At 47.7% G+C, this 27,385-nt stretch overlaps 1 protein-coding gene across 1 annotated transcript in view; it reads right to left on the reverse strand.

The window, feature by feature from the left end:
- Positions 1–797: 797 nt before the first annotated feature.
- Positions 798–27,385, reverse strand: part of LOC119847586 — a 67,138-nt gene continuing 40,550 nt past the window's right edge. The window contains exons 10-18 of the mRNA XM_043502272.1: positions 25,644–25,967; positions 22,657–22,923; positions 18,127–18,183; positions 16,618–16,734; positions 15,305–15,343; positions 8,183–8,235; positions 7,030–7,122; positions 5,744–5,845; positions 798–4,752 (exon numbers count right to left, since the gene is read on the reverse strand). Coding sequence (XP_043358207.1) covers positions 4,609–4,752; positions 5,744–5,845; positions 7,030–7,122; positions 8,183–8,235; positions 15,305–15,343; positions 16,618–16,734; positions 18,127–18,183; positions 22,657–22,923; positions 25,644–25,967 — 1,196 coding nt within the window. The 3' untranslated portion in view covers positions 798–4,608. The remainder of the gene's footprint in view (positions 4,753–5,743; positions 5,846–7,029; positions 7,123–8,182; positions 8,236–15,304; positions 15,344–16,617; positions 16,735–18,126; positions 18,184–22,656; positions 22,924–25,643; positions 25,968–27,385) is intronic.

Genomic DNA, 27,385 nt, shown 5'->3' on the forward strand with positions numbered 1-27,385 from the left:
GTGCTGTTGTCTTCAGAGGCTGTCTGGTCACTGTACGCCGGTCACAGATTCCCAAAGGGAAGAACTGCCCATGCCGAACCCAATCACGCCTTCAGGATGCCCGGGGGCCAGTGGCTGTAGGGCTCAGTCTAGGCTTGGGTGCATTGTGGCATTGTGTGCCAGGAGAAGTAAAGGCAGGAGGGCTGATGCCTGAGGGGATGCACCCAGAGACCATATTACCCGCACAAAATTCTCTGTTACCCATACGCTCTTGTCTAGGGCACCCACCCTCATCCTGTTCCTAGGGTTCAGGCATAACCCTGCGGGTTTGCAGGACCTCTCACCAGTGAAAGAGTCGTATCCTCTATTTATTAACAGATTTATTTGGACATAAACTTTCGTGAGTAAAACACCCACTTCTTCAGTTGCATCTGAAGAAGTGGATTTTTTACCCACAAAAACTTATGCCCAAATAAATCTGTTAGTGTTTAAGGTGTCCCCAGACTCCTCCTTGTTGTTTTTGTGGATACAGACTAACACGGCTACCCCCTGATACTTGACCTCTATTTATTAACAGTCACCCAAAACAGACTGCACACGCTACACACACAGTGCTCACCACTCCCAATAAGACAGATGAACTCTTTCCCTGCTGGCCAGTCAGGATCGGGGTCCATCTAGGGGACTCCTGTCTCTGCACAGTGTCATTGGCAGAGTGTTGAGGTCTGGCAGCTCTGATCTTTGGGGCTGTGTCCTGGAGTCGGTTCCCAAAGAACTTCCTTTTGGACCCCAGTTTATATAGTGAAATTTGAGTCCTGTTTAGCTATATCTTAACCAATCATTTTATTAAATTTTACTAACCAACCCTAACACAGTGTAACAAAATTCTTTAAAGAGTCCTACCCCCCCACCTTAATTAATTTACACCGAGCAAAATTAATTATGTAACAGACAGAAAAAAATAAAGAACCAGACAGAGACCATACAGATAAACAATAGGGAAGTGGGGACCATAATGACAAAACAATGAAGAAATGAGGATTTCACAACCACAACTGTTAAGTGATTTCTTGACAGACAGGATGCTATCAGACTAAGTTTTCTTTAACCATCTTAAGATCTGTTTCTTTACCTGGGGATAGTGGGGGCCATTAAGATGGGGTCTCCTTCTTAACAGTCTGATATTACATTGTTTTAATGTAATTTAGATGGAATGTGAGGATGTGACTTCCTGCTTCTCAGCTAATGGCTGCTGCTCGGCTGCTCTTTTAATCTGGCTGCAGACGAAGGCCTTAGGCTTTAGGCCTTACAGTATGGCTGCAGACAAAGGCCTTATCCTTACACCCAGAGGGAAGCAGTGCAGATGGTGTAACAAAGGGCAGGTGTGGAGGGCAGGAGAGGTGAAGACATAGACCAGGACATTTGAGCAATCAGCATAGAGCACTTATATGGCTCCATCCCCGTGGTCTCTGAGTGCTTCACAATCCCCAGTGTAATTAACCTCCCAGCACCCCTAGGAGGTAGGGCTATATACCCATGACATAGATGGGGGAAACTGAGACAGAGGCTACATGACTTGCCCAAGGTCACACAATAGAGCAGTGGCAGAGTTGGGACTGGCTCCAAAGTCTGTTGAGGCACTGGCACTGTACTGACTTGTACTAGCTGAGGATCGCAGTCATAGACCGTAGCCCTGGTGGTGCTGGGACAATCTCTTGCTGAGGTTCTGTGCTCTGGCTCCACGTGCCGGCTGAGTGGGTGATAAGAAATCCTGCTCTCCAGCCAGCCCCACGTTTCATTTTTACCCCTCCCACTCCCACTCTTTGAAAAGCATTCCCCCTTCCCACAAGGTGTCTTCACTTCTAATCTCTCAGCCCCTGCACAGGCTGCTCCCTCATTGGCTTACATTGATGCAAAATTTCCATAACTATGGCAATATCTGGAGACCCCATCTGTGGAGCCCATTATGTGAAAGGTCTCATAGAAACACACACACCTGCCTGAAGTGTTCTTCTTTGCATCAAGAACACTAATGAATTATTCCTTTGCTGAGCATTTTGGGACAGTCCTCCACATAGTGTGATGTGCTGAGCCAGTGTGGCTGTAGCTCATAGGAGTTGCAGGTAGAAGAAATTTGCCGAGTCCAACTTGGTCCAATATCCCTTGTCTGTGGAGAATCCATTCACGTAAAGTCTCTGGATTGTGTCCTTAAATTGTCTCCTAGTTGGAGTCCTCAGATTCTTTCCCACAATGCCCCGGACTTGTTCCCATTGACTCCCGTCAATGATGCTTCATCAACACACACAAGTCTAAAAATCCAAATGGTTTACACAGAGAGAGGGTAGCTTGCAAACAGAATGATGGGTCTTCTATGGGGGATGGTGGCGATACAGCCCCACAATTCCAGTAAAGCATGAGTCACTGGGGAGGACAGTGAGGTAAGGATTAGTGAACTAGTGGGTTGAAAGGAGGGGAGAAGGAGCTCTTGGAAGACAAGAAGTATTATTTATCATGTGCCATCCTGGCACTACCACAGTGCACAATTCTAGTCCAGGGACCCATGGTGTTAGGAGCTGTACAAACACAGGACAAACAGACTGTTCCTGTCCCCACGCCCAAGAGTTTACAGTTAAAGTAGGAAGTTTAAAGTGGGAGACTGTTGCAGGTGTAGAAGCAGCATGGGACCCCCCAGACTATCTGGATGCTGACCAATATTGTTTCCTTGAACTCCTTGTTGGTCTGTCTGTGTCCGCCTGTTCTCTCTTGGCTGAGAGTTAGATTGGAAGCTCTTTGGGCAGGGACCGTCTTCTGACGTGTGTTTGTATGGCGCCTAGTCTGTGATTGGGGCTCTGTCTCCCCAGGAGGAAGGCATGTGAGAACATAAATAATAAATAAAAGGAGGAAGAGGCAGAGGGACCAGTAGGGAGGGAAGATTGGGGGGCACATAGGGAGTGTTCAGTAGGAGAGAAGAACTGTGGAAGTGGAGGAGGTAGAAGTAGCTTAAAGGGAGGAGAACAGGATGATCGTGTGGGGAAGGCAGCAGTGAGGGACACAGAAAAATTGAGTTCATGTTGCGGCCCTGCCGCAGGCTCCATCACTTGAGCCCAGATTTTCAAACTAGCTTTGGCCCCAAAACTGCAACAAGAGCCGTGTGCTGCGGGGAACCTGCCCCGGCTGTAGGGCTGAGCCCTTGAAAGTTGGGCCACAAGTCGGTTGCTTTGCAAGGACTTTTTGTTCCCAAATCTCCGTTTTTAAATCTTCTAAAAATAAAATTAGTTAAAACCAAAAGCAAACCTTGAGATTTTGTTGAGATAAAACAGTTTGTTCGACTCAAACTGAACTTTTTCACTGAAGTCCTTCCACAAGAAATGTCAGTCATGTTGTATGTCCCACCAGCGTTCTGCGGATGCGCCAAGCATTGGCACATCTCCAACTTTCCAGTAGGGTTTGCATTTCATTTCCTTTGGTTTATCCTGTCGTCTTGTTTTTTCTTTTCCACGTTAGTAAAATTCATTCCCTTTGTTATAGCTGGAGTATGTAGGGGAATGAGGAGGTTCCCGCTGAACCCGCCTCCATGTTCCTAAATATTCCCCTTCAAGATATGACCTCACCCACCTTGTCTCTCTAATATCCTGGGACTGACACAGCTGCATACCCCTTTAAGACTGAAACTTTTCTGGGGCTACTCTCTGCCTGCTGAGGGATTCCATATAAACATTCCTGAGCAAAAAAAAGAAAAAAAATCCCCACGCAAAAAAGGTTCCTTCATTTTTGAATAGGAGGATATGAGGTAGGGAGGAAGTAAACTTTTCCCATTAGTAAGTATTTGATGGTTCATTTGTTTGACCAGCTCTGGCTGTTTGGAGCGGTCATTGACATTTCGCTGGAGATGGACCAAGGCAATGAGAGGTGCCTTCCAGTAAAAGAAAAGTGCTTTGGATTTGCCAAAGTTATAGATTCTTAGGGCCTGAGTCTCACTGCATTGCAGACCATTTTTCAAGATACCTGAAAGTGGGGGTAACTACTTTTTAAGGCATCTGTACACTGCTAAAGCACCATCAAAGGGCCTTAATGTAACAAAATCAAGACTTCATTTTTTTCCATTTTTTTGGCAGGGGACCTAGAAAATTCAGCAGCAAAAAAGATTATGAGCCTGAGCTATATACACTAATATTGAGTTTTGATAGTGTGCTTGTCATCAAAGTCTACAGACTACAGTCTTAAAGCTGAAGAGTCTTTTAAGGAGGGTACAGCTCTTTTGTAAGGGGCAAGCACAGAGGTGAATTTCACTCTAGATGAATTTGTTGTTTTTATTTGCATTGTGTAACCCACACACCGTCTGGATGTGGTCTGTCTCATTAGTGGCACCGAGACCACGTAGAGAGAGAACTGTTAATGAGTCTGCTCTACAGCCTGAGCTAACAGCCAGTTGGCTTTTAGCTCATGCAGTAGAGGCTCAAGCTTTAAGCTCCAGAGGTCTCCGGTTTGATCCCACCCACCAAGGACTGGGGTCTGTCCACATTACAATTGCAGTAGTGGACAGTCAGGGACTAGGATCCTATAGTGCAAGGCGCTGTACAAATTATACTCATTGATCCTCTGCTGTTTGGCTGTCTGATGCTGGGGTACTCAATTATTCCTTGTTTCTCTCTGCATGTTTGTGTTGCCTTGACAACTATTAGATGATCTTGTAATCTTGTCGTATTCTGTTGTCGCTTGAGATTTTGGTTTGGCCGCAGAATCATCAGCACCTGTGGACTTGGCAGTCTTTGTCTGCAAGACCAGAAACAGCAAAGAGCAGAAATGTTAGCAATGGGAAAGCCAAAAATACTGAAGAGTCGTATCTGTTGCCCTGCACACAGAGCCAGAAACATGCCTAGGTTCCAGGGGCAGGTCTGTTCTCATGGGGGGGATAGAAGGACTCATGGAGTGCTGGGCTCAGGTTAAGATTACAGCTGGGTGAAATTTTTCAACTGAAACTTAATTTCAGCAAACAACGCAGATTTGGCAATATCAAACTGTTTCAGGAATTTGTCTGAGTTTGGCTGAATTATTTGTCTCGAACTTTTTATTTATTTATTTTATTTTAAGTCAATGTTTTGACATTTTTTGAAATGAAATGTTTTGCTTTCTTTTTGGTTCACAATGACTTGTTTTGAAATTTCCTTTATTTTTTTTGAAATTCACAAATGTTTGAAAAATGCTTCAAATGGAACTAAAACATTTTTGTTCAATCCAAAAGTTTTTTTTTTCTTTCAACTTTTCAATTTGCTGTAAATCGTCCTTCCCCTCCCTCCCCCAAAAAGTTAAGTTGAAGTATTTCACCTACCTCTCATCTCGGGTGATGGGACTCCCCTGTTCCCTACTAGGGAAAATTCCCACTATGCCCCAAGCCCAGATCTGCCACAGTCGGGATGTTTTTCCTGCTCTGTAGTGTACTTACCCTCCAGTCACCCCCCACAGCTGACTACTGAACGATCCCTCTCCCCCTTAGGGGCCAATTTTTGTTCCCAGTTACTCGGTGGAGAATCACACTGAAGTCAATGGAAGTTGCAACCAACTTAGGCCCCGACTCTGCATGCTACAGTTCATGACTAGAGCCTGTTTGGAGTCAGCGTTGCTCTGCATGGACACTGGGGTCGGCCCACATGATGTCATTGCAGGATCGTGGCCCAACTGGATACAGAACAGGGCCTCTCAGGCAGCCATGGTCCTACAAACCCTGAATTCCACCCTCTAATAACAGGATGCAAACCCCTCATGCCTGGGTTGGCTGGTTGACTGTGGCATAAATGGTTTTCTCGCCCTTCTCCATGGATTCCGGGCCTTCCTTGCACGGCTTCTCATCATCCGTTTGCAGAGGCGACTGAAATGAAAGAGACAGAGCTTTCACTATTCCTGTCAGGAGACAAAAGCTCTGAGTGCTTGGAGATCTGGGGTGGAATCCTGGTCCCGCTAGCGTCAATGGGGCCGGGAGTTTGTGAGTCCCCAGTGTGTGAAAGCTTCCCTCTAGTTTGGCACTGGATGGAGACACAGCTCACAGAAGCAAGTCTCCGAGCCCAGGTCCACAGACTCAGGGCTCACAAAGCTCAAGCTCCCAAGCTAAAATAGTTGTGAATACATTGTGACTCGGGCTTGAAGCCCCTCTCCTCCCAGCTCCTGCCTGAGCTGTACCATTTACACAGCTGTCTTTAGCACCACGGCCCAAGTTCGATCTGCCAACCTGCTGCTTGCGGTGTAGACGTACCTTGAAAATAGGTGGCCAGCACCTGATTCACCACTGCCCTTGGCGCGGTCATTTACACCAGTGTAGAACACTCCTGTCCTGAGCTGGTGGCTCTCTACAGTGCTGTCAATCAGCTCAGAAGGGGTGGGACAATGGAGAATAGGGCCCAGGGAATTTGTCAACCTGTGTATGCAAAGGAGACTCACTGGCCTCACTTCTATGTCTTGCTATGGGCTGATCTGGAGGCATAAAGAGGAGCAGGGTAGCCTCCAGCCAAACCTCGCAGGTGCAGCAGGGTTTCCGTGGTGGTACAGGGTGTCCTTACAATGCCTGTAGAGGCCCTTGCCCAGGGCGATGCCGGGGGTGGACTGGGAAAGAGTACAACCGGTGGCTGGGGAACTGTGAGCTCCCACTATTGTGGGTCCCTGGGGCTGCTCTAAGTTGTGCTGGGGGGCTGGTCCTCTTCCCAGACCAGATCTCAGAGCATAAAGGGGAGATAAAGTCTCTTTTCCCCTGTCTCTATTTGCACTGCCCTCTGCCACGCTCTGTCTCCCGCAGGGCTCAGCACAGAACTTGGTTCACTGTGTTTAAGCGCTGATTGTCATCGCTACATCCAGGTCTCATTGATGTCCAGATCATTGTCCATATTTTCCCTGAAATCAGAGAGCACCCAGCCAATGGGCCTGTTACAGTAGGGGCGGGTGGTTGTTATTGGATCCCGTAGCATGCTAGGGGTCAGCGATCACAATGTTTAACTCTGCCAGCCAGGAGAAGGAAACCCATGTCAAATAAATATACAGGAAAGCAAGGTGTAGCACTCCTACCTGGTTTGGGTTATGGATCTTGGAATAGATAGTTTTTGTCTCATCCTCCTTAGTCTCCGGACCCCCTTTCCAAGTCCCCGTTCTACTGCAAGCCTAAATAGACAGATCCCGCCCCATAGCATGAGCTGGACACAGATTTGCAGCAGCTGAGTGAAGTGGCTTTAAACAATGCTTTGCAGAGTCAGGTCAGAGTGCAATCGTCACAAGAGGCAAACAAGGCCAAAGCTGTGGTCAGATTTAGAGCTCAGTGAAATTTTTTTGGCAAATAGCGAATTTGCCCAAAATGCATTTTTCGGCGCACTACAACTCTTTGCAAATTGGGGGTCAATTCAGCAACTAGTTTTGGCCAAAAAGAGGAGGTGGGGGGGCGACTTCAAAGTCAAAATATTTTGTTTTAACTCTTCCATTCTGAAAAAACTTCCTTTCTACCATTTTGAAACAAAAGAGTTTGATTATTTTGTTTTGAAACCACAATTCAATTCATTTCAAAATTTAGGTTTTGGTTTTTTTTAAAAGGGGATGGGGGCAAAAAACACCTGAAATGACCCAAAATTAATGCGGGGGGGGGGTGAAAAAATTTCATTTCACATCAAGTTAAAAATTTTTCTTCAGCAAAAAAACTCTTAAAAAACAGTTTCAGTTCGAACCGAAATTTTTCCGGAATTTTTTTCGGTTCAGCCCCTGAATCGAACAATTATTTGCTCAGCTCTAGTCTTAATTCTTAGCTGACAGGCTCCCTCCCACAAGGGCTTCTGGAATGGACACCGGGCATGGGATTCCATCCCGTCCTGTGTGGAGGCCCGGTTCTGTTGGGTCAGGGCCCTTTGCAGCTACAAAGGATCGGAACGGCTGCTTATTCTCTCTAAGAGCAGCTGCCGCTTTCAGCATCGACCGAGCATTATTGCATGTTCCAAAGGGACCTCAAAAATTGTCTGGCTGCTTCCAACGCCGCCTCCTTTTCCCCCATCACAAAGTGACCCCAGTGTTTCTGCTAGTCCCACTTGTCCCTTGACTGGGGCCCCGCCGCCCCATACGTGTGGTAAATCTAAGGCACTGGTACCATCAACCCATCCTGGCTGTTCTTCTGGCTAAGCCGACCCACTGCCTTGAATTGGTAACAGTTTCACCATGAGGGAGCTTGAGGTGAACTCACCAGTGGCAAATTACCCACTTTGGCATAAACTGTGTTTGTTTCTTCATCAGCCTCTGCAATGAAAAGAACATGAGAAGTAAGTGAATGGAACAGACCCCGTAGCCAGTGGAGACAGGGAACTGGGAGACACTGGACTCATGACATAGGGCTGGGCCGTCCCCCTTGCTGTGCCCTCATCCGTTCTGTATGGTAACTTCAGACAGATAGGGAGGACATGCATTCTACTCTCATCTGAGTGCTTAAGGGAAATCTGTGTTATTTCTGATCCACGCTGCACATGTTACTGGGCTCATTGAACTGGAATCATTAAAGATCCTTGGGCACTTCGTGAATGACCAGGGGTGTTCGCCTAGAATCAGGCCAAATTCTGAACCTTTTCTAATTCAGGGTTGCTATGCAGTATTAAACAGCTGCCATGTTCCCCCCTTAGAGGTGGCTGCATTACAATGATGGGTGACAAAAATCTCCATAAACTTTATTAATCATTTTGCAAGGCACTTTGGGATACCTAGGGATGAAAAGTACTAAGTAACTGTCCAAAGAATAAAAAGCAGGTGACTAGTTGTCTGTGGAGCTTTTACATTTAGTAAAAGAAAAGACTTTAAAAATTATTAATCTAGTAGCCCTAAACAATAGCGGGGGGGGGGGGGGTAAAGAGGGGAAAATACTACTTTTTCAATTCTTCCCCGTTTTTGTTGAAATTAAAAATTCTTTAGAAGCTCGACACTTTTTTAGAAACTTGAAAAGTTGAAATCAGTTCTACACTTGCTTTGAAACAGGGAAAAATGTAAAGCACCACCAAAAAACCCCATAAGAACAGCCATACTGGTCAGACTAAAGGTCCATCCAGCCCAGTATCTGGTCTACTGACAGTGGCCAATGCCAGGTGCCCCAGAGGAAGTGAACCTAACAGGCAATGATCTAGTGATCTCTCTCCTGCCATCCATCACCACCCTCTGACAAACAGAGGCTTGGGATACCATTCCTTACCCATCCTGGCTAATAGCCATTAATAGACTTAACCTCCATGAATTTTTCCAATTCTCTTTTAAACCCTGTTATAGTCCTAGCCTTCACAACCTCCTCAGGCAAGGAGTTCCACAGGTTGACTGTGCATTGAGAGAAGAAGAACTTCCTTTTGTTTTAAACCTACTACCCATTAATTTCATTTGTTGGCCCCTAGTTCTTATATTATGGGAACAAGTAAATAACTTTTCCTTATTCACTTTCTACACACCATGCATGATTTTATAGATCTCTATCATATCCTTCCTTAGTCTCCCCTTTTCCAAGCTGAAAAGTCCTAGCCTCTTTAATCTCTCCTCATATTGGACCCATTCCAAACCCCTAATAATTTTAGTTGACCTTTTCTGAACCTTTTCTAATGCCTGGCACCACACGGCTGCTACTCTGAAACTTTTCTAATGCCTGTATATCTTTTTTGAGATGAGGGGATCCCATCTGTATGCAGTACTCAAGATGACAGGTTTCACAGCAGCAGCGGATACAGTTAGTTTGTATCCGTAAAAAGAACAGGAGGACTTGTGGCTCCTTAGAGACTAACAAATTTGAGCATAAGCTTTCGTGAACTACAGCTCACTTCATCAGATGCATTCAGTGGAAAATACAGTGGGGAGATTTGTATACATAGAGAACTTGAAACAATGGGTGTTACCATGAGAGTGATCAGGAAAGGTGAGCTATTACCAGCAGGAGAGCAGGGGGTGGAGGGGACACCTTTTGTAGTAATAATCAAGGTGGGCTATTTGCAGCAGTTTACGCTGGAAATGGCCCACCTTCATTATCACTACAAAAGGCTCCCCCCTCCCACCCCCCACGCTGGTAATAGCTCACCTTTCCTGGTCACTCTTGTTACAGTGTGTATGATAACACCCATTGTTTCATGTTCTCTGTGTATATAAAATCTCCCCACTATATTTTCCACTGTATGCATCCGATGAAGTGAGCTGTAGCTCACGAAAGCTTATGCTCTAATAAATGTTAGTCTAAGGTGCCACAAGTCCTCCTTTAGTATTCCAGATGTGGGCGCACCATGGATTTATAGAAGGGCAATAAGATATTCTCTGTCTTATTCTCTATCCCTTTTTTTGAATGATCCCTAACATCCTGTTTGCTTTTTTGACTGCTGCCGCACACTGCGTGGATGTCTTCAGAGACTATCCACGATGACACCAAGATCTTTCTCCTGATTAGTTGTAGCTAAATTAGCCCCCATCATGTGGTATGTATAGCTGGGGTTATTTTTTTAAATGTGCATTACATAAACAAAACATTGGGGAAGGGGAGGGTGAAAATTCAAAATTTGTAAATTTTTTACACTCAAGATTTGAGAAATTGCTCCCAGCGCTCTGATACAAAAACTATAAAACTTAAAACTAAACTTAAAACCACACAGCCTTAAAACTAAACCAAACTGGCAGAGGTATCAGGAATCTGCCAGATCCCACCCACTGCTGCCATAGGGGGCTTGGATATCCACGTTAAGACATCTCCAACCATAAAGAGCAAACCAGGTACTTCTCCATGTATGTAGCCTTTATTTCAGATTAAGGAAAAACAACAGAGAGAACAAATACGAAGTATCCATGGGAGAAAGAGGAACAGAACACAGTGGCTCGTTTTGTAACATGTCCAGTCTGCACAGCCCCCGGGACTAATTCTCCTCTGGCCTGCATGTTGTGTTGATGACGACAACTCCAAAACAAGTTATCAAAAGTCCAGGGAATGGGAAGCATTTGTTGAGTGGCAACAATCCTGGCACCTTTGCTCCTTCTGTTTGGTTTCTTAAAAAGACCTTTATACTTTGCAGCTGTAGAGGTTTGTCTTTGGTACATAATGGCCCCGATTCAGGAAAAAACTTATATCAGGGTTGGAAGGGACCTCAGGAGGTCATCTAGTCAAACCCCCTGCTCAAAGCAGGACCAATCCCCAATTTTTGCCCCAGATCCCTAAATGGCCCCCTCAAGGATTGAACTCACAACCCTGGTTTTAGCAGGCCACTGCTCAAACTACTGAGCTATCCCTCCTCCCATAGCTAGCTCTTGTCTAGAGGTTTTCATCAGTCAACCTCAAAGAGCTTTACAAAGGAGGTCATTATCCCCATTTTACATATGGGAAAGTGAGGCATGGAGCGGGAAACTGACTCCTCCATGGTCACCCATCAGGCTAGTGGAAGAGCCAGTACTAGAACCCTGATCTTCTGAGTCCTAGTCAGGGCACTGTCCACTAGGTAACACTGCCCGTCAAACCCAACTTTAAGTCCCATAAACTGCACTGGGGCTTACGCAAGTGCTTCAGTGTTCTCCTGAATACAGATACTTTCCTAGAGTGGGACAGCTGCTTATGAAGCAGTGCCGTTCCTCCTTATATTCCATCTCTCCCAGCTTCGGCGTCAGTCTTTAAACTTGTCAGTGTCATTCTTCTATTTTCTTAGCTCTTGTGGGATCTTTTGCTGTTGCCTTCAGCTGCATTTGCACTAAAATACTGTTCAAAGTTACAAGTCCTATGCTTCCAAATCTTCCTGTTTCATTAAGCCAGACCCTTTCCATATTCCTATAAAAAGAAAAGGAGTACTTGTGGCACCTTAGAGACTAACAAATTTATTTGAGCATAAGCTTTCGTGAGCTACAGCTCACTTCATCGGTGAGCTATAACTCACGAAAGCTTATGCTCTAATAAATTTGTTAGTCTCTAAGGTGCCACAAGTACTCCTTTTCTTTTTGCGAATACAGACTAACACGGCTGCTACTCTGAAACCAGTTTTACTTTGTGTAATGACTCATCCATTCCCAGTCTCTATTCAAGCCTAAGTTAATTGTATCCAGTTTGCAAATTAATTCCAATTCAGCAGTCTCTCGTTGGAGTCTGTATTTGAAGTTTTTTTGTTGAAGAATTGCAACTTTTAGGTCTGTAATCGAGTGACCAGAGAGATTGAAGTGTTCTCTGACTGGTTTTTGAATGTTATAATTCTTGACATCTGATTTGTGTCCATTTATTCTTTTACGTAGAGACTGTCCGGTTTGACCAATGTACATGGCAGAGGGGCATTGCTGGCACATGATGGCATATATCACATTGGTAGATGCGCAGGTGAACGAGCCTCTGATAGTGTGGCTGATGTGATTAGGCCCTATGATGGTGTCCCCTGAATAGATATGTGGACACAGTTGGCAACAGGCTTTGTTGCAAGGATAGGTTCCTGGGTTAGTGGTTCTGTTGTGTGGTGTGTGGTTGCTGGTGAGTATTTGCTTCAGACTGGTGGGCTGTCTGTAAGCAAGGACTGGCCTGTCTCCCAAGATCTGTGAGAGTGATGGGTCGTCCTTCAGGATAGGTTGTAGATCCTTGATGATGCATTGGAGAGGTTTTAGTTGGGGGTTGAAGGTGATGGCTAGTGGCGTTCTGTTATTTTCTTTGTTGGACCTGTCCTGTAGTAGGTGACTTCTGGGTACTCTTCTGGCTCTGTCAATCTGTCTCTTCACTTCAGCAGGTGGATATTGTAGTTGTAGGAATGCATGATAGAGATCTTGTAGGTGTTTGTCTCTGTCTGAGGGGTTGGAGCAAATGCGGTTGTATTGTAGAGCTTGGCTGTAGACAATGGATCGTGTGGTGTGGTCTGGGTGAAAGCTGGAGGCATGTAGGTAGGAATAGCGGTCAGTAGGTTTCCGATATAGGGTGGTGATTATGTGACCATCATGTATGAGCACCGTAGTGTCCAGAAAGTGGATCTCTTGTGTGGACTGGTCCAGGCTGAGGTTGATGGTGGGATGGAAATTGTTGAAATCCTGGTGGAATTCCTCAAGGGCTTCTTTTCCATGGCTTCAGATGATGAAGATGTCATCAATGTAGCGCAAGTAGAGTAGGGGCATTAGGAGACGATAGCTGAGGAAGCCATTACCCTCTGATCCCACTGAGAGTTACCAAAAGCAACTACAGCATTTGCTCAAGAAACTCCCTGAAAAAGCACAAGAACAAATCCGCACAGACACACCCCTAGAACCCCGACCTGGGGTATTCTATCTGCTACCCAAGATCCATAAACCTGGAAATCCTGGACGCCCCATCATCTCAGGCATTGGCACCCTAACAGCAGGATTGTCTGACTATGTAGACTCCCTCCTCAGGCCCTACTTTACCAGCATTGCCAGCTATCTTCGAGACACCACTGACTTCCTGAGGAAACTACAGTCCATTGGTGATCTTCCTAAAAACACCATCCTGGCCACTATGGATGTAGAAGCCTCTACACCAGCACTCCACACAGAGATGGACTACAAGCCGTCAAGAACAGTATCCCCGATAATGTCACGGCTAACCTGGTGGCTGAATTTTGTGACTTTCTCCTCACCCGTAACTATTTCACATTTGGGGACAATGTATACCTTCAAATCAGCAGCCCTGCGATGGGTACCCGCCTGGCCCCACAGTAGGCCAACATTTTTATGGCTGACTTAGAACAACCTTCCTCAGCTCTCGTCTCCTAATGCCCCTACTCTACTTGCGCTACATTGATGACATCTTCATCATCTGGACCCGGAAATCTCTCCCACGCTCCTTCACTTTCTCTGAGCTACTTGTCGTCATTTTACTGTCCCCTCCTCACAGCCGCATCTTTGTCCTTCCCAGAATCAGAGAGTAAAAGCGGTATTTTCATGCCCAGGTGCCTTTTATTCCAGATTTAAAGAAAAAAATAGAGAAAGGAAGAACAAATGTAAAGTTGCCAGGAGAGGGAGTGAGAGCCCAGTGTGTGGAGTTAGCCCTGCAACATTCTGCATCTGAGAAGAAACACAAAATGGCACTTACCTCTCTGCTACCTACACCGCAACCCTTCCCGTGGCTGGCCTGTGCAACCAAACCTGCCTAACTTGCAGCACCAGACTTTGGTCTCTGGCCTAATCCTGCCTCCTGCACTAAAATCTCTGGCTTTTGGCCACCTACTGTATTTTCTAGGTAGATGGGGCTGCATAAGTGTCCCTCCTCCTCCCCTACCAGCCACTCAACTCGCAACCTTGCCCTCATCTCCTCCAATGAGAGAGACTGATGGAGCTGAGGGCTGGCAGTGTGAGGAGCAGCTGGCGGGGGGGAGGGTCTAGGGGGGTCAATGCCACAGACACAAACTGCGCAGCCCTTAGCCCCTCCTCCTCCCTGTTGCGCATGGAGTTAAGGGCTTGGTGGGGTGGGGGGCACAGCATCAGAGAGTATCCAGGCTAAGGGAGCTGGATGGGAGTGAAGCTGGGGGGGGTCAGGGTGAGGTGCAGGGATTGGATGGGGAACCAGCCAGAGGGGGCATAATCTTATGGAAATAATGCACATTATAGTAACCCGCTGCATTGTGTGAAGATGGTACAATTTACACAGCAAGTGGCTAAGGAAAAGGAGTAAACCACCTTGCGTTCATCCGTTAACTTCTCCTCTACATTCAACCTCAGCTGTTTTGTTCCTACATTTGTTGTGGTAGCTCCTGTGATGCACCATGCAGCTACAAGAAAAGGAGTACTTGTGGCACCTTAGAGACGAACAAATTTATTAGAGCATAAGCTTTCGTGAGCTACAGCTCACTTCATCGGATGCATGTAGCTCACAAAAGCTTATGCTCTAATAAATTTGTTCGTCTCTAAGGTGCCACAAGTACTCCTTTTCTTTTTGCGAATACAGACTAACACGGCTGCTACTTTGAAACATGCAGCTACAGGGAAGCTGGAGGAATTAACCCTTTGGCTGTTTGGTGGTGTTCCCAGGCTGCAGTTATTTACCAAGCTAATTTTGCAGTTGGCTAATGACCGTGCTCTACTTCAGGCTCAGCTCAGCAGTCGCTGGGTGAGATTCTGTGTTGTGCAGGAGATCAGAATCCTTGGCTGGTTTGGGATAAGGACCTTCTTCTTGGGCTGGTTTTGCCCAGTGCCTCGTGCCGGGGGCTGCATGAAGCGACTGTAATAGTACACGATCGTAACAGTCCCTTCTGGCCTTAAAATTGGAGTCTGTGTTTGCTCCAAAGGGAAAGGGGCTGAAAATCAGACTTAGAAAGTAAAATGCACTTCGGGGGAGGGATACAAGGGGAGTTCAGGCCCGGGGGGGGGGGGGCAATGGGACACAGGAGACTCTTACTTGCACTGCCAGCAGCTCCTGGAGCAAACTTCTGCAAGGCTGCAATGGAAAGAAACAAAAGGGGACGTGCATGAGAAGACCACAGATCAAACCAAGAGCAAAAAGTCTGCTTCCTTTGGTGTTTTCAACCTTCTCCACCCAGGGCCCTTCCCCCCCACTAGGGGAAGGACAGGTTGGTGGTGGGGAGAAGCAGAGAAGGGGCCTTGCTGCTAGGATGCTGATATCCTGCACAGTCTCCAAGCAAAGCCCTGCTGCAGGGGCAGCTGTTTCACTCCCCGGGGGCAGGGACTTCCTTGCTGCTCTTTGCAGCCCCCCCCCCCCAAGCTAATCCAACGACCCACACTGATGGGCTGTAGAGGGTAATCCGCAGTCCCTTCCATGATTGCAGAGGCCAGACCAGGACTTAGGGAGAGCCTTACACACTGAAAGTGGGTGGAAATGGCCCTCTGAGGGCCCCCTTGCACAGGGGACCTCCCTGGCTGTGTTGGAGCTGGCAGAAGGGCTCTGCACCTGTCCTGCCTCAGCATCTGGTGTAGGGGACAAATCAGGGGTGTGGCTGGAGCATGCCGTACCTCAGCTAGTCTCAGCAACCCAGGGCCATAGGGAACAACAGGGAGCAGAGCATAATTAGACCAGCCTTGGGGCTGCTCTAACTTACAGCAGGGGAACATGGGGAGCAGAAAGGTGGCAGAAAACCACCTGACCTCTGTCCTTGCTCCAGTAAACAGCACCTGACAATCAGGGCCCATTGTAGCAGCTCTAGGTAGCAAGGAATGGAAGCTGGGGAGCCAGAGAGGACCAGAGAGTCCGTCTTTGTCCAGCAGCCTTGATAAAGAATCCAGTTTGTATTCCTCAGAGCCCAGCTCTGCCTCTTCTTTACACTGAAAGTCATTACAGGCTGCTCCAGCCTAAGCCCAGCATGAGAGTTATTCTCCACAAAGGGCATGAGGGGGTAATTTGCCACCCCTTCTCTGCAGCAGCCAGTGGAGTTACACTGGGGGGGGATTCTTTGCAATCTGTACTAGCCCCCTCCCCTGGCTTTGTTAGCAGCATTGCATCTGCCTCAACCCAAACGCCTCCTAGCGCAGTGTGCTCCTACCAAGGGCTGGGGCTTTGCAGTCACAGTCCCGCCTTTGTACTGTGTCGGCTCCGAGGGGCAGGGGCCTTTGAGTTGCAAAGCAACATGGTCCTGCCTCAGTGCAGGAGGCTGGACGGGGTGACCTCTTGAGGCCCCTTCCAGCCCGACATTGCTATGATTGATGCCTATTGAGCTACAGAAGCTGTTGTTGTTCCATCCCGGTGAAGAAACTTGCCTTTTTTGCGCCTTTGTATGTACACGAACCACAGAACAATGATGACCAGGCTGATGACAACAATAACTGGAACTGCAATTCCAGCTGTAAGGGCAGATTGGAATGCAGCTGGTGATTCTTAAAAGGGAAGATAAATAGTTCAGTGACAGTGAAGAAAACGGCCATGAGATGTAACAGAAAAGCGCATTCTTCCTCTACCCTAAAATAGGATGCCCGTGTGGGCTGCAGGTCGGCAGTTTTCAAACCATCTCCCAAGAACCACCAATAGTTTGCAGACTCCTTTCCTGCTGCTAGCCAAGCAGTAGGGGGATGTTTGGGAGGCCATGTCCTACCTCAGCACTGAGTGTGGGTAAATAACCCTCATTCAGAGACCACTGTTTGTCATGCTGACCAGCACAGTCTCCTTCTTTGCTTGTCCTTCCTCGTCTGTCTATGCAGCTGTCTCCTGTCTTATCTCTTTGGGGCAGGGACCCTCTTTTTTTTGGTTCAGTGTTTGCACAGCACACTGAGGTCCCCGTTCATGACTAGGGCTCCTAGCTGCTACAGGAATACACATAATGCATTATTATTATTATAGTTTAGCCACTCCATGGTTTTATGGTGAAGGGAAAATGGCAGATGTATTGTGCAAGGACAAACAACAAATTTAATTTAAAAAACAAACAAACTTGGGGAGCTTTGGGCTTCAGTCACATTCACACCATGGCCCCTCCCCACCACTCTGGCATTGCATAGGAGCCTTAAAGTGAGTGTAAATACAATTTCCATCCCTGTTTGAGATCCCTTTGTGTTGCCATTGCCATGTAAAGTTGCCATAGGAAGAGCTTTTGAGGGGGAAATACAAAGTGCCTGATTCACATTGACATTGAGTTCAGTGGACAGACAAAGCCAGAAGTCAATGGAGTTAAGCTGATTTCTATTTGCTGAGGATCTGTCCCGTTTTGTTTATGTTCCTACAGATTCTTTCAGTACTCCAGCCCTGTAGGGGACCCCAGCAATAGCTTGAGTTAATTCCCTGTATCAATGCCAAGGCTTCCTGGTGTGTCTCCGCAGTGATGTGTTCCAATGGAGCAAAAGGGTTGCTTCCATTTGAACCCAGGTTTGCTCCTGAATTACCACTGATTTGGCCAGGGTCCCCAGCTAATGAAAAGCGGCATAGCTGTATTAACTTCAGTGGCGCGCCACTGATTTACACCAGCTAAAATCTCCAATATTGCCAACCTCAAATGTTCAAAAATCATGAAATTCAAAGAAATAATAAAATTTATTTTTCTTCTGTTTATTGAGCTCTTAGGGGTCCATAACCACAAGGACTAGAAACTTTGGTCTCTCCCCCCCACCAATGAAAGCTGTGATTCTCATGTAATCCTATGATTCCTGGAGCTTGGGCTTGAAGAAAAACATCAAATATCACAATAAAATTGTGAAAGTTGGCAGCACTGAATCTAGCCCCCCGAGACAGTAATTAGCTGGCAGTTAAAAGCAGACAAGATGGTAGGAGTGGCTCACCAGTGATGGTGGTTGTTGTGGGGGCTGACATAACATGGTAAAGTGGCATCGTTGCAACACGTGTGATGGGATGCAGCATAGGGAAGAAAATGGGGACAAGGGAATAAGAGTATCCATCATATCCTTGCAGACCCAAGGAAAAGCGTGTGTGTGTGTGTGAGTGCATGAGTAATATCCCTTGTGTGCCCAACCACCACCTATCCCCTCTCCACCCACACCCCTCACTGTGGGGTACCAGGAAGCAGGAGGGCACTTTTAGGGCAATTCTCTTCCCTCTGGATTTTTGCTAGAGGAGAAGCCAGTGTTTAGAGTCTGTCTCTTCCCTGGGGGGAAGGGCAGCTGGAGTTTATTCTTCCTTTTTCCACCCACCCTCGTAAAAAAGTTTGAGTAGCAGCTGTGTTAGTCTGTATTCGCAAAAAGAAAAGGAGGACTTGTGGCACCTTAGAGACTAACAAATTTATTTGAGCATATTTCATCCGATGAAGTGAGCTGTAGCCCACGAAAGCTTATGCTCCGATAAATTTGTTAGTCTCTAAGGTGCCACACGTCCTCCTTTTCTTCTTCCTGCATGTGAAAGGAGGCAAGGGACAGATCTTCCTGCATGTGAAAGGAGGCAAGTAGGGGAACTCCCAGCCCCATGAACTGTTCTGCTTCTCCCATCAGGTGTTGGGGCTGCTCCAGCTACTGGGGGGATGACTTGGGGGCTTCAAAACTTGCCCAGTCAGGCACCAGCTTCTCCTACTACCCCTGCCCCCAGTTCCCCTGCTTGATGAGTTCTCTCCCACCTCCTGGAGAAGGAGCAGGAGGACGCAGATCCCTGCTCCTTCTGGAAACGCCTAAACATTAAAGCTGAGAAAAAATTTCTATCCCACATGACTTTCCAAAATGTTGACATTTGTTTTCATCCCAAATTATGACAACAAGTCCAAATACTGAAGCTTTTCACTGAACAAAAAAATTCAATTTGGAGATGTCAAAATGGAATAGTGTGACATATTTTTAATCACAATGAGACATTTAGACATTTCCTGAATCACATTTTCTTATGGGTCTGTTTGATATTAAACAGCCTCCAGCTATGTTGCCACGCTGCCTCCTAGGAGTTATAGTTCTGATGCTTCCCACCCTCAGCTTTTCATGATGGGTCATGTTCCCTGCTTGGACTACATCTCCCAAGATGCACCACAGCCAAGCCGGATCAATCAGAGGGGAAGCCATAATGCATCTTGGGAGATGCAGTCCAGACAACGAATGTGGCACATAGGAGAGAATGGGGCCATGAAGCACACAAACTAAAACTCCTTTGAGGTACCACAGCACCTGAGGCAGACGTAGTTTAACACTGAACTGTTCAGAAACAAAATATTTCATTTGATTTTTCTGTTAGGAAAATCTAATCTTTTTGGCAAAATCAAAATTTTCCTGTGCAAAATTTCAGTTTTAGCAGCAACTGCATTTTCAGTCAAAACCATTCTGACGAAAGATTCATGAGCAGCTTTACTAAATATCCCCAAAACATGCCAGTCTGGTGATATTTATAACACAGCCAAGACCTAGAACTGCCAGAAATGTTGTGCCATGACTTGAATCTCAACATTTCTAGCCTTGAACCAAAAGGATTCTGGATCCTGTTCTTATCCCATATTGGGTCTTCCAATTCTGCAAGGTTCGGCCATTACTAACTGAAAAGGCTGCTGGGATTTGCTTTTTTAACTCCCTGTTAAAGAAGCTCTTATACAATTATGCCTGTTAGGCAGTGATGAGCTGCCAAAATCTTAACAACCGGTTCCCTATAAAAAAAAGTTCTGATTTAAGGGATGTGCCTCAGTATGTATTTTTTGTACCAACAGGGTTACCATACATCCGTATTTTCTCGGGAGGAATTTTAAAAATTCAAAAATTCCTCCCGAAAGGCAATTTAAGAACCAAAAAGCGTGACCTGTCCAGGAAAATACAGATGTATGTTAACCCTGCCTAAAGTTCTTTTTTAACAAGATGGGCCTGAACTAGAAATGAGCTCTGTTTCACATGTGTGGGTCCCCACCACTCCGTGGGGGTGTACTAGGATGACCAATGTCCCGATTTTATAGGGACTATCCCGATTTTGGGGTCTTTTTCTTATATAGGTTCCTATTACCCCCCACTCCCTGTCCTGATTTTTCACACTTGCTGTCTGGTCACCCTAGAATGTGCACATGTGTGGGTCCCAGCTGCTCCCTGCCCCCCTCACTGAAGCAGGTGTGCAGGGTTACTGCCCTGGGAACTGCAGGGCACCAGTGGATGTGGGGCCAGCTGCAGACAGGAGCGTGGGGTAGGGCTAGCTGGAGGCAGGGGGTGCAGGGCTGGCTGCGGGCAGGGCAGGGGGTGCAGAGCTGGCTAGAGACAAGACGGTGCGGGGTTGGCTGGAGGCAAGGGGGTGCGGGGCAGGCTGCGGGCAAGGCAGGGGGTGTGGAGCTGGCTGGAGATAAGAGGGTCCAGGGTTGGCTGGAGACAGGGGCTGGCTGCGGGCAGGGCAGGGGGTGCGGGGGTGGCTAGGAACAGGGGCTGACTGCAGACGGGGTGCGGCAGGGGCTGGTGCGGGTAGGGCAGGGGGTGGCTGGAGGCAGGGGCTGGCTGCGGGCAGGGCTGGCTGGAGGCAGGGCAGGAGGTGCGGGGGTGGCTGCAGGCAGGGCAGGGGGTGGCTGGAGACAGGGGCTGGCTGGAGGCAGGGCCGGGGCCGGCTGCAGGCAGGGAGTGCAGGGGTGGCTGGAGACGGGGGGTAGCTGCGGGCAGGGGGTCGGGGTGGCTGGAGACGGGGGGTGACTGTGGACAGGGGGTGTGGCAGGGGCTGACTGTAGCCAGGGAGTGCCGGGGTGGCTGGAGGCAGGACAGGGGCTGGCTGCAGGCAGGGGGTGCAGGGGTGGCTGCGGGCAGGGCCTGGCTGCAGGCAGGGTGTGCGGGGGTGGCTGGAGACGGGTGCTGGCTGCGGGCAGGGGGTGCAGGGGTGGCTGGAGACGGGTGCTGGCTGCGGCAGGGGGAGCGGGGGTGGCTGGAGACGGGTGCTGGCTGCAGGCAGGGCTGGGGGTGCGGCAGGGGCTGGAGGCAGGGCAGGGGCTGGCTGCGGGCAGGGGGTGCGAGGGTGGCTGGAGACCGGTGCTGGCTGCGGACAGGGCAGGGGGTGCGGCAGGGGCTGAAGGCAGGGCAGGGGCTGGCTGCAGGCAGGGGGTGCAGGGGTGGTTGGAGACGGGCTGGCTGCGGGCAGGGGGCGCGGGGGTGGCTGGAGACGGGTGCTGGCTGCAGGCAGGGCAGGGGTGCAGGGGGTGGCTGGAGGCAGGGGGTGCGGCAGGGGCTGGCTGCAGGCAGGGCAGGGGGTGGCTGGAGACAGGGGCTGGCTGGAGGCAGGGCAGGGGCCGGCTGCAGGCAGGGGGTGCAGGGGTGGCTGGAGACGGGGGGTGGCTGTGGGCAGGGGGTCGGGGTGGCTGGAGACGGGGGGTGACTGTGGGCAGGAGGTGTGGCAGGGGCTGACTGTAGCCAGGGAGTGCCGGGGTGGCTGGAGGCAGGGCAGGGCCTGGCTGCAGGCAGGGGGTGCAGGGGTGGCTGGAGACGGGGGGTGGCTGCGGGCAGGGGTCGGGGTGGCTGGAGACGGGGGGTGACTGTGGGCAGGAGGTGTGGCAGGGGCTGACTGTAGCCAGGGAGCGCCGGGGTGGCTGGAGGCAGGGCAGGGCCTGGCTGCAGGCAGGGGGAGCGGGGGTGGCTGGAGACAGGTGCTGGCTGCAGGCAGGGCTGGGGGTGCGGCAGGGGCTGGAGGCAGGGCAGGGGCTGGCTGCGGGCAGGGGGTGCAGGGGTGGCTGGAGACCGGTGCTGGCTGCAGGCAGGGCAGGGGGTGCAGGGGGTGGCTGGAAGCAGGGGGTGCGGCAGGGGCTGGCTGCGGACAGGGCAGGGGGTGCGGCAGGGGCTGGAGGCAGGGCAGGGGCTGGCTGCAGGCGGGGGGTGCGGGGCTGGCTGCGGGCAGGGTGGTGGGTGCTCACGGGGAGAGCGGCTCGGAGCAGCCCCGGCTCAGCCGAGAAGCCAGGGACCCCCCAGGCAGCAGCGGGAGCCCCAGGGCCAGGGGAGCAGCAGCACCAGGTCTCGTGCCCAGGGCCAGGGGCAGCCCACGTGGCTCCCGCAGCGCAGCGCCCCCAGCAGCCGGAGGAGAAATTCCATCACTTCCCGGCCTGAGCCCATCCAAGTCTCAGCACCCCCTGCAGGGAAGCGGATTAACAACCGGTTCTAAAACCGCTTCAAAATTTAGCAACGGGTTCGCGGGAACCCGTGCGAACTGGCTCCAGCTCACCACTGCTGTTAGGGTAAAATTCGGTTCTCAGTGAAATGTTCTCGTTGCTCTCCTGTAACACAAGCAGTGCTATAAAACTATCACTGTTACGAGCCTGATCCTACCAGTGACTTGGGAGATCAGCACATGGCAGATTGGCAGAGGGGGTCTTTTAGCTTCTAAAGACGGTTTGTTTGGTTTTGTTTTTAAACAGGAGTCTTTCCTGCAGGGGGAGTTACCTGCACAAAGGTCCTTTGCAGAGCCCGTTGTGGAGCTGTTACTGACGGGGTTCTGGGCTGTGCAGGTGACGGCCAGGTGAGCATCACGGGGTACCTGGGAGATGTGCAGAATGGACTCATTGGATACCACAGCACCCCCTGCTGGGCGAGTCCAGCTGTAGGTCACCTGATCCCCTCTATCCCTGACGGTGCAGCTCAGTTTGTAGTTACAGGTTTTATTCGCACAGGTCACCAAATCACAGTGGACAGTTGGCTTTAGCATTTGCTCTGCGAGGGGTGGAGAGAAGAAGTCCAAATGTAAGAACATTAATCTGAAGAAAAGTCAGGTTCTTACAAGCATCTGCCCAAAACTACCAAGAGAGCAGAAGCATTATTATAGAATGAAAGAAAAAAGACCTATCAGGTCACATCCTGCGCCAGATTTAAATGACTCAAGAGATGGAATCTCCCAGTACAGATGCGTGAGGAATGTGATATTGGTATTCAGGGTGATATTTGTATCAGGAGTCTTTACTATTCAGAAATATCCACATTCTGGAAATCTTCTACTGAGGGTTAATATTTCTGTGCACTTCGCATCCTTTATTATTAGCCAAGGTATCGCATTAGGGGATCCATTTTACAGATAATATAACTGAGAAGTCGCACAATGTCATTTCCTGCAGAGATGGAAATAGAATCAAGGTTTCTAATATAACAGAGCCAAGTACCATTCACTTTGCCACTATGCCTTTCAGAATGAATGGGCCAAATTATGTGCTTGGTTATGCTGATTGTATCCTGCTATAATCACTTGACAGTACTTTTTCTCCCAGAGACAGGAATAAAACCCTGGAATCTTATTCCTTAAGTGCAGAACCACAAATTTGGTAACTCACTAGCAAAATGTGTTTTATTAAATTTCCCTACTCCCAAGGAACTGGTCCACTGAAAGAATAACAACATACTTCTTCTACCTGTTACTCCTATAACTCAAGGGGGAGCTATCTGTGGAACTCTCAGATTCAAACCCTGCTGAAAATCCATTCAAGGAAACAGTAATATCTGATCATGTACTTAAAGACTGTTGCCTTTCACCAGCACTCAATCCAGACTTTTAAGCTGACATTTATGATTATAATGTACATGCAAATTGTTTGCAAATGTACAAATTAGCTCATTGAATAATTTGCATTAAATGTCACACATGGTGGTGCACAAAACTTGGTTTCTATGTCCAGCCCAAGCTGGGGGAAAGCAGAGAAGAATGCACCAGGCAAGCTCTGGTGTCTCCAGGCATTATGCTCTGAAGGGCAGGTTTAAGGGCATTTCGTTTCAAATTGTAATGTTTGTTTTGGCTTTCAAAAAACAAAACAAAATGGAGATTTTAATTTCCTGTGAAAATATTTTCATTTCATTTTGATTCTTTTGGTTGAAAAACTGGACATTTTGTCAAAATCAAACTGTTTAAGCGAAACATTGCATTTTTTAGAAGAACCTTATTTTTCTACCAAAAGAAATTTCTGTTGTAAAATTTGGACCAGCTATTCTTATATTATTAAGCTAGACATTATTATTGCCATTGAAAAAGTCTGGGGGCTATAAGAAAACCCATTCAAGTTCAAGTTCAACAGGATTTCAAACTCTGCAAGTTTCATTAAACTTTAAAAAAAAAAAACTCTACACAGAAGGCCAGGAACTTATGTATACTAAGGTCCCTTTACATGGCTGTGGCACTGTAAAAAGACCTGAAAGTGAGTCCAACTGTAACTGAAGCCGATTTTAAGATTCATTTACAACTGTCAGAGCAGAGTAAAGCAGCCTTAGTATTATTATTGCCTAAAATATAAACCAGTTATATGGCCACACTTGCAGTTTGTTATTAAGAATGTTTGAGAGACCAACTAACCAAAAAGAAAAGGAGTACTTGTGGCACCTTAGAGACTAACAAATTTATTAGAGCATAAGCTTTCGTGAGCTACAGCTCACTTCATCGGATGCATTAGTAAATGCATATGCAGTCTAACACGGCTGCTACTCTGACAACTAACCAAACTTAGCCAAATTTACTAATGAAAGACTCAGCAGTAGGAAAGAGTTAATACTTTACCAATCCTTCTGGGGAGCAATTCCTGCAGTGTTCAGTTCACCTTACGCAGAAAATGTGCTTCGAAAATATGCATTTAAACTACACTGGAGTGATATTTATAATATGGTTTCCAAGTTAGAGAGCATGCTGAACCTTCCCTGAGACTTAATCCACCAATCAGCTATGTGTCTCATTTTCTTGTAGCTTCCTTATCATTTGTTCTGAATACCACATTCCGAGTACCAGTTGGGCCATGGAAGTACATCCCAACCTGTACGAGGACACACCATTCATGCAACTTGCCTTTGTATCTGCCAGTGCCAAAGCTGACTTTGGCTTTGCAAAGCCTTATGGGTATTACCTTAGCATGAGCAGAAGTGAACAGTATTGTGGGAAAGGCATAATGTAATTTGGTTAATATGGCTGCCCATATGCTGTGTATAATATTATATTAATCTGGGTGCGCTGTGTCTGACATATGTATATTGGCTAACAGTGTAAGTGAGAATTCAGACCAGAAAGTGGAGGTTTGTCTTTAAGTGCTGCAGTATGTCTTGGTGCAGGCCCCTTCGTGCCATCTGCCCATTTCTAGGGCCTGATTTTCCTCTCTTGTGGTTCAGCAGCTTTACAATTATGTAACTCGATTGACTTCAGTGGAGGTACTTGTGATTTGCACTGATGTCAATAGGAGAATCACAAGCCTAGTGTGCAAATCTCCATGGGTCCTGGTTCTAATTACACAAAGGCCCTTTATGTCACTCTGGCAGCACAAAGGGGCATCAATGTAACTGAGAATCCTGCCTGCAGAGTTTGTTATATCAAAGTTTAATATTCTGTGTAAAATGCTCCATGTGTAATTTGTACATCATTGAATGTTACAATTAACAAAGTTTAAAAAAAAAATCCACCCCACACTTACTGTACACGTGCAGCAGGAAGTGTTTGTAGATGATGCCCATAGCTGTGCTGATTTTAGCGGTGTAGGTGCCCATGTCCTCCATCCTCAGGCTGGTGATTTGAAGCGAGTTGCTGTTGTCAGGGACTGTCAGGCGTCCCTCGTAGGATGGGTCTGACACAATGACAATGGGGGGGTTTCCTGCTGCTACAGTTACTACACTGCTGCTTGTGTTTACTGTCCAGGCAACAGTTTTAATTTGCTCTGCTGAGATCCCCAGAGGGAAAGTGACGGAGTCCCCCAGAATCCTGCTCAGCTTCATCGCACCTGCCTCTGCTCTGGAGGATCCTGCGTGTTTAAAGAGAATAAAACGGGCTTTAGGGAACAGATTGAACATAAACCCCTGTGAAAGACAAATTAATTTCCTCTCCCCTAGCCCTGTGAAGTATGTCCAAAGAGAAACTTGGGGCAGTTAATTTCTTTCAGTTTACAACAAATGAGCCTATGTAAGCCTCTAAGTATATATATACACAACTACTTACCGAATGACACACAACATGATATAGGACTAGTACTTACATTAAACTCATCCCCAAACACCGGCCCAATATTCCCTTTCTCCAACATTTGGACCTGAATAATTTCAACATACCAATCCCTAAATTAGCCAGCACCAAAATCATTTAGGGCCTCATTGGCCAAAAGTGACAGTTTGTATCTGGAAACAAATTAGAAATCAATGAAGATCTAATAACTCCTGCCCCTCTACTTAGTGACATGTGAACAAAAGAGATGTAGAACCCCTCCCCCCTCAACCAAATGCTCAACAAAAAGTCAGAAAATAACAAGTTAACACACTAATACACCCCCACCCCCTGCCCACTCGCTGTGCTTTGTACCTGCATCCCAGCCTCCATCTTTCACCTGTACGTTGTAGATTGCAAATTTCAGACTCTAGGCGGAAGGGATCTCACTTGTCTGCAGTGTTTCTAGCCCCTCGCTGGCGATATGTAAATGTATTATTTATTATTTTTACTATGATTTACTATCATAGCTCCTCAGCATTATTCTAAGCACCTCACAAAGCCAACTAAAGATTCTCAGTTTCACTCAGGTTGCTCTTTACTGATCTGGCAGTGTAAAGGGGCCTTAAACTGGGTGCAGCCAAGGGTGCTGGAACAATTCATATAGTAGGGGGACTGAGAGCCACTGAACCAAACCTATGGGTGCAACTGTAACTGACACCCACTTCAAAGCCCCTTTACATGACCAGAGCAGTGCAAAGTGGCCTCAGTGTAAATGAGACTCAGGTCCCTTATGGTAGCTGTCACAGACAGGGCAATGTCCTGTAATATCTTTGGGAGATTACAGTGTATTAAGTGTATGAATGATTTATGTACCACCGGGGGGCAGGGATTGTATGCACTCCACGAGGGGAGGGTTACCACAGCTCCTCCAGGAAGTGAAAACAGGAAATCGCTCAGGTTGTAACACCTCCAGAGAGGTACTACCCCCTGGTGAGACTCTCGCGTTCTGGTTCAAACTCGATTCTCCAGAGACCAACTGACAAAGAGAGGCCTTTTCAATAAATAGCCCAAGCTTGAACTGACTTGGGCCCTTTGTTCTGGTTCCTGATTTAAAAGTTGATGTCAACTTGTAACAACAGCGAAAACCCAAACTGTGAGCTTTGAAGGACTGACACCTACCAGAGCCAGAGGTTGGAGTGGGGAGGTGACTTCCGACAAACTTTTTAGCACGCATGTAGG

Source organism: Dermochelys coriacea, chromosome 24, assembly GCF_009764565.3.
Source record: "Dermochelys coriacea isolate rDerCor1 chromosome 24, rDerCor1.pri.v4, whole genome shotgun sequence".
NCBI lineage: Eukaryota > Metazoa > Chordata > Testudines > Dermochelyidae > Dermochelys > Dermochelys coriacea.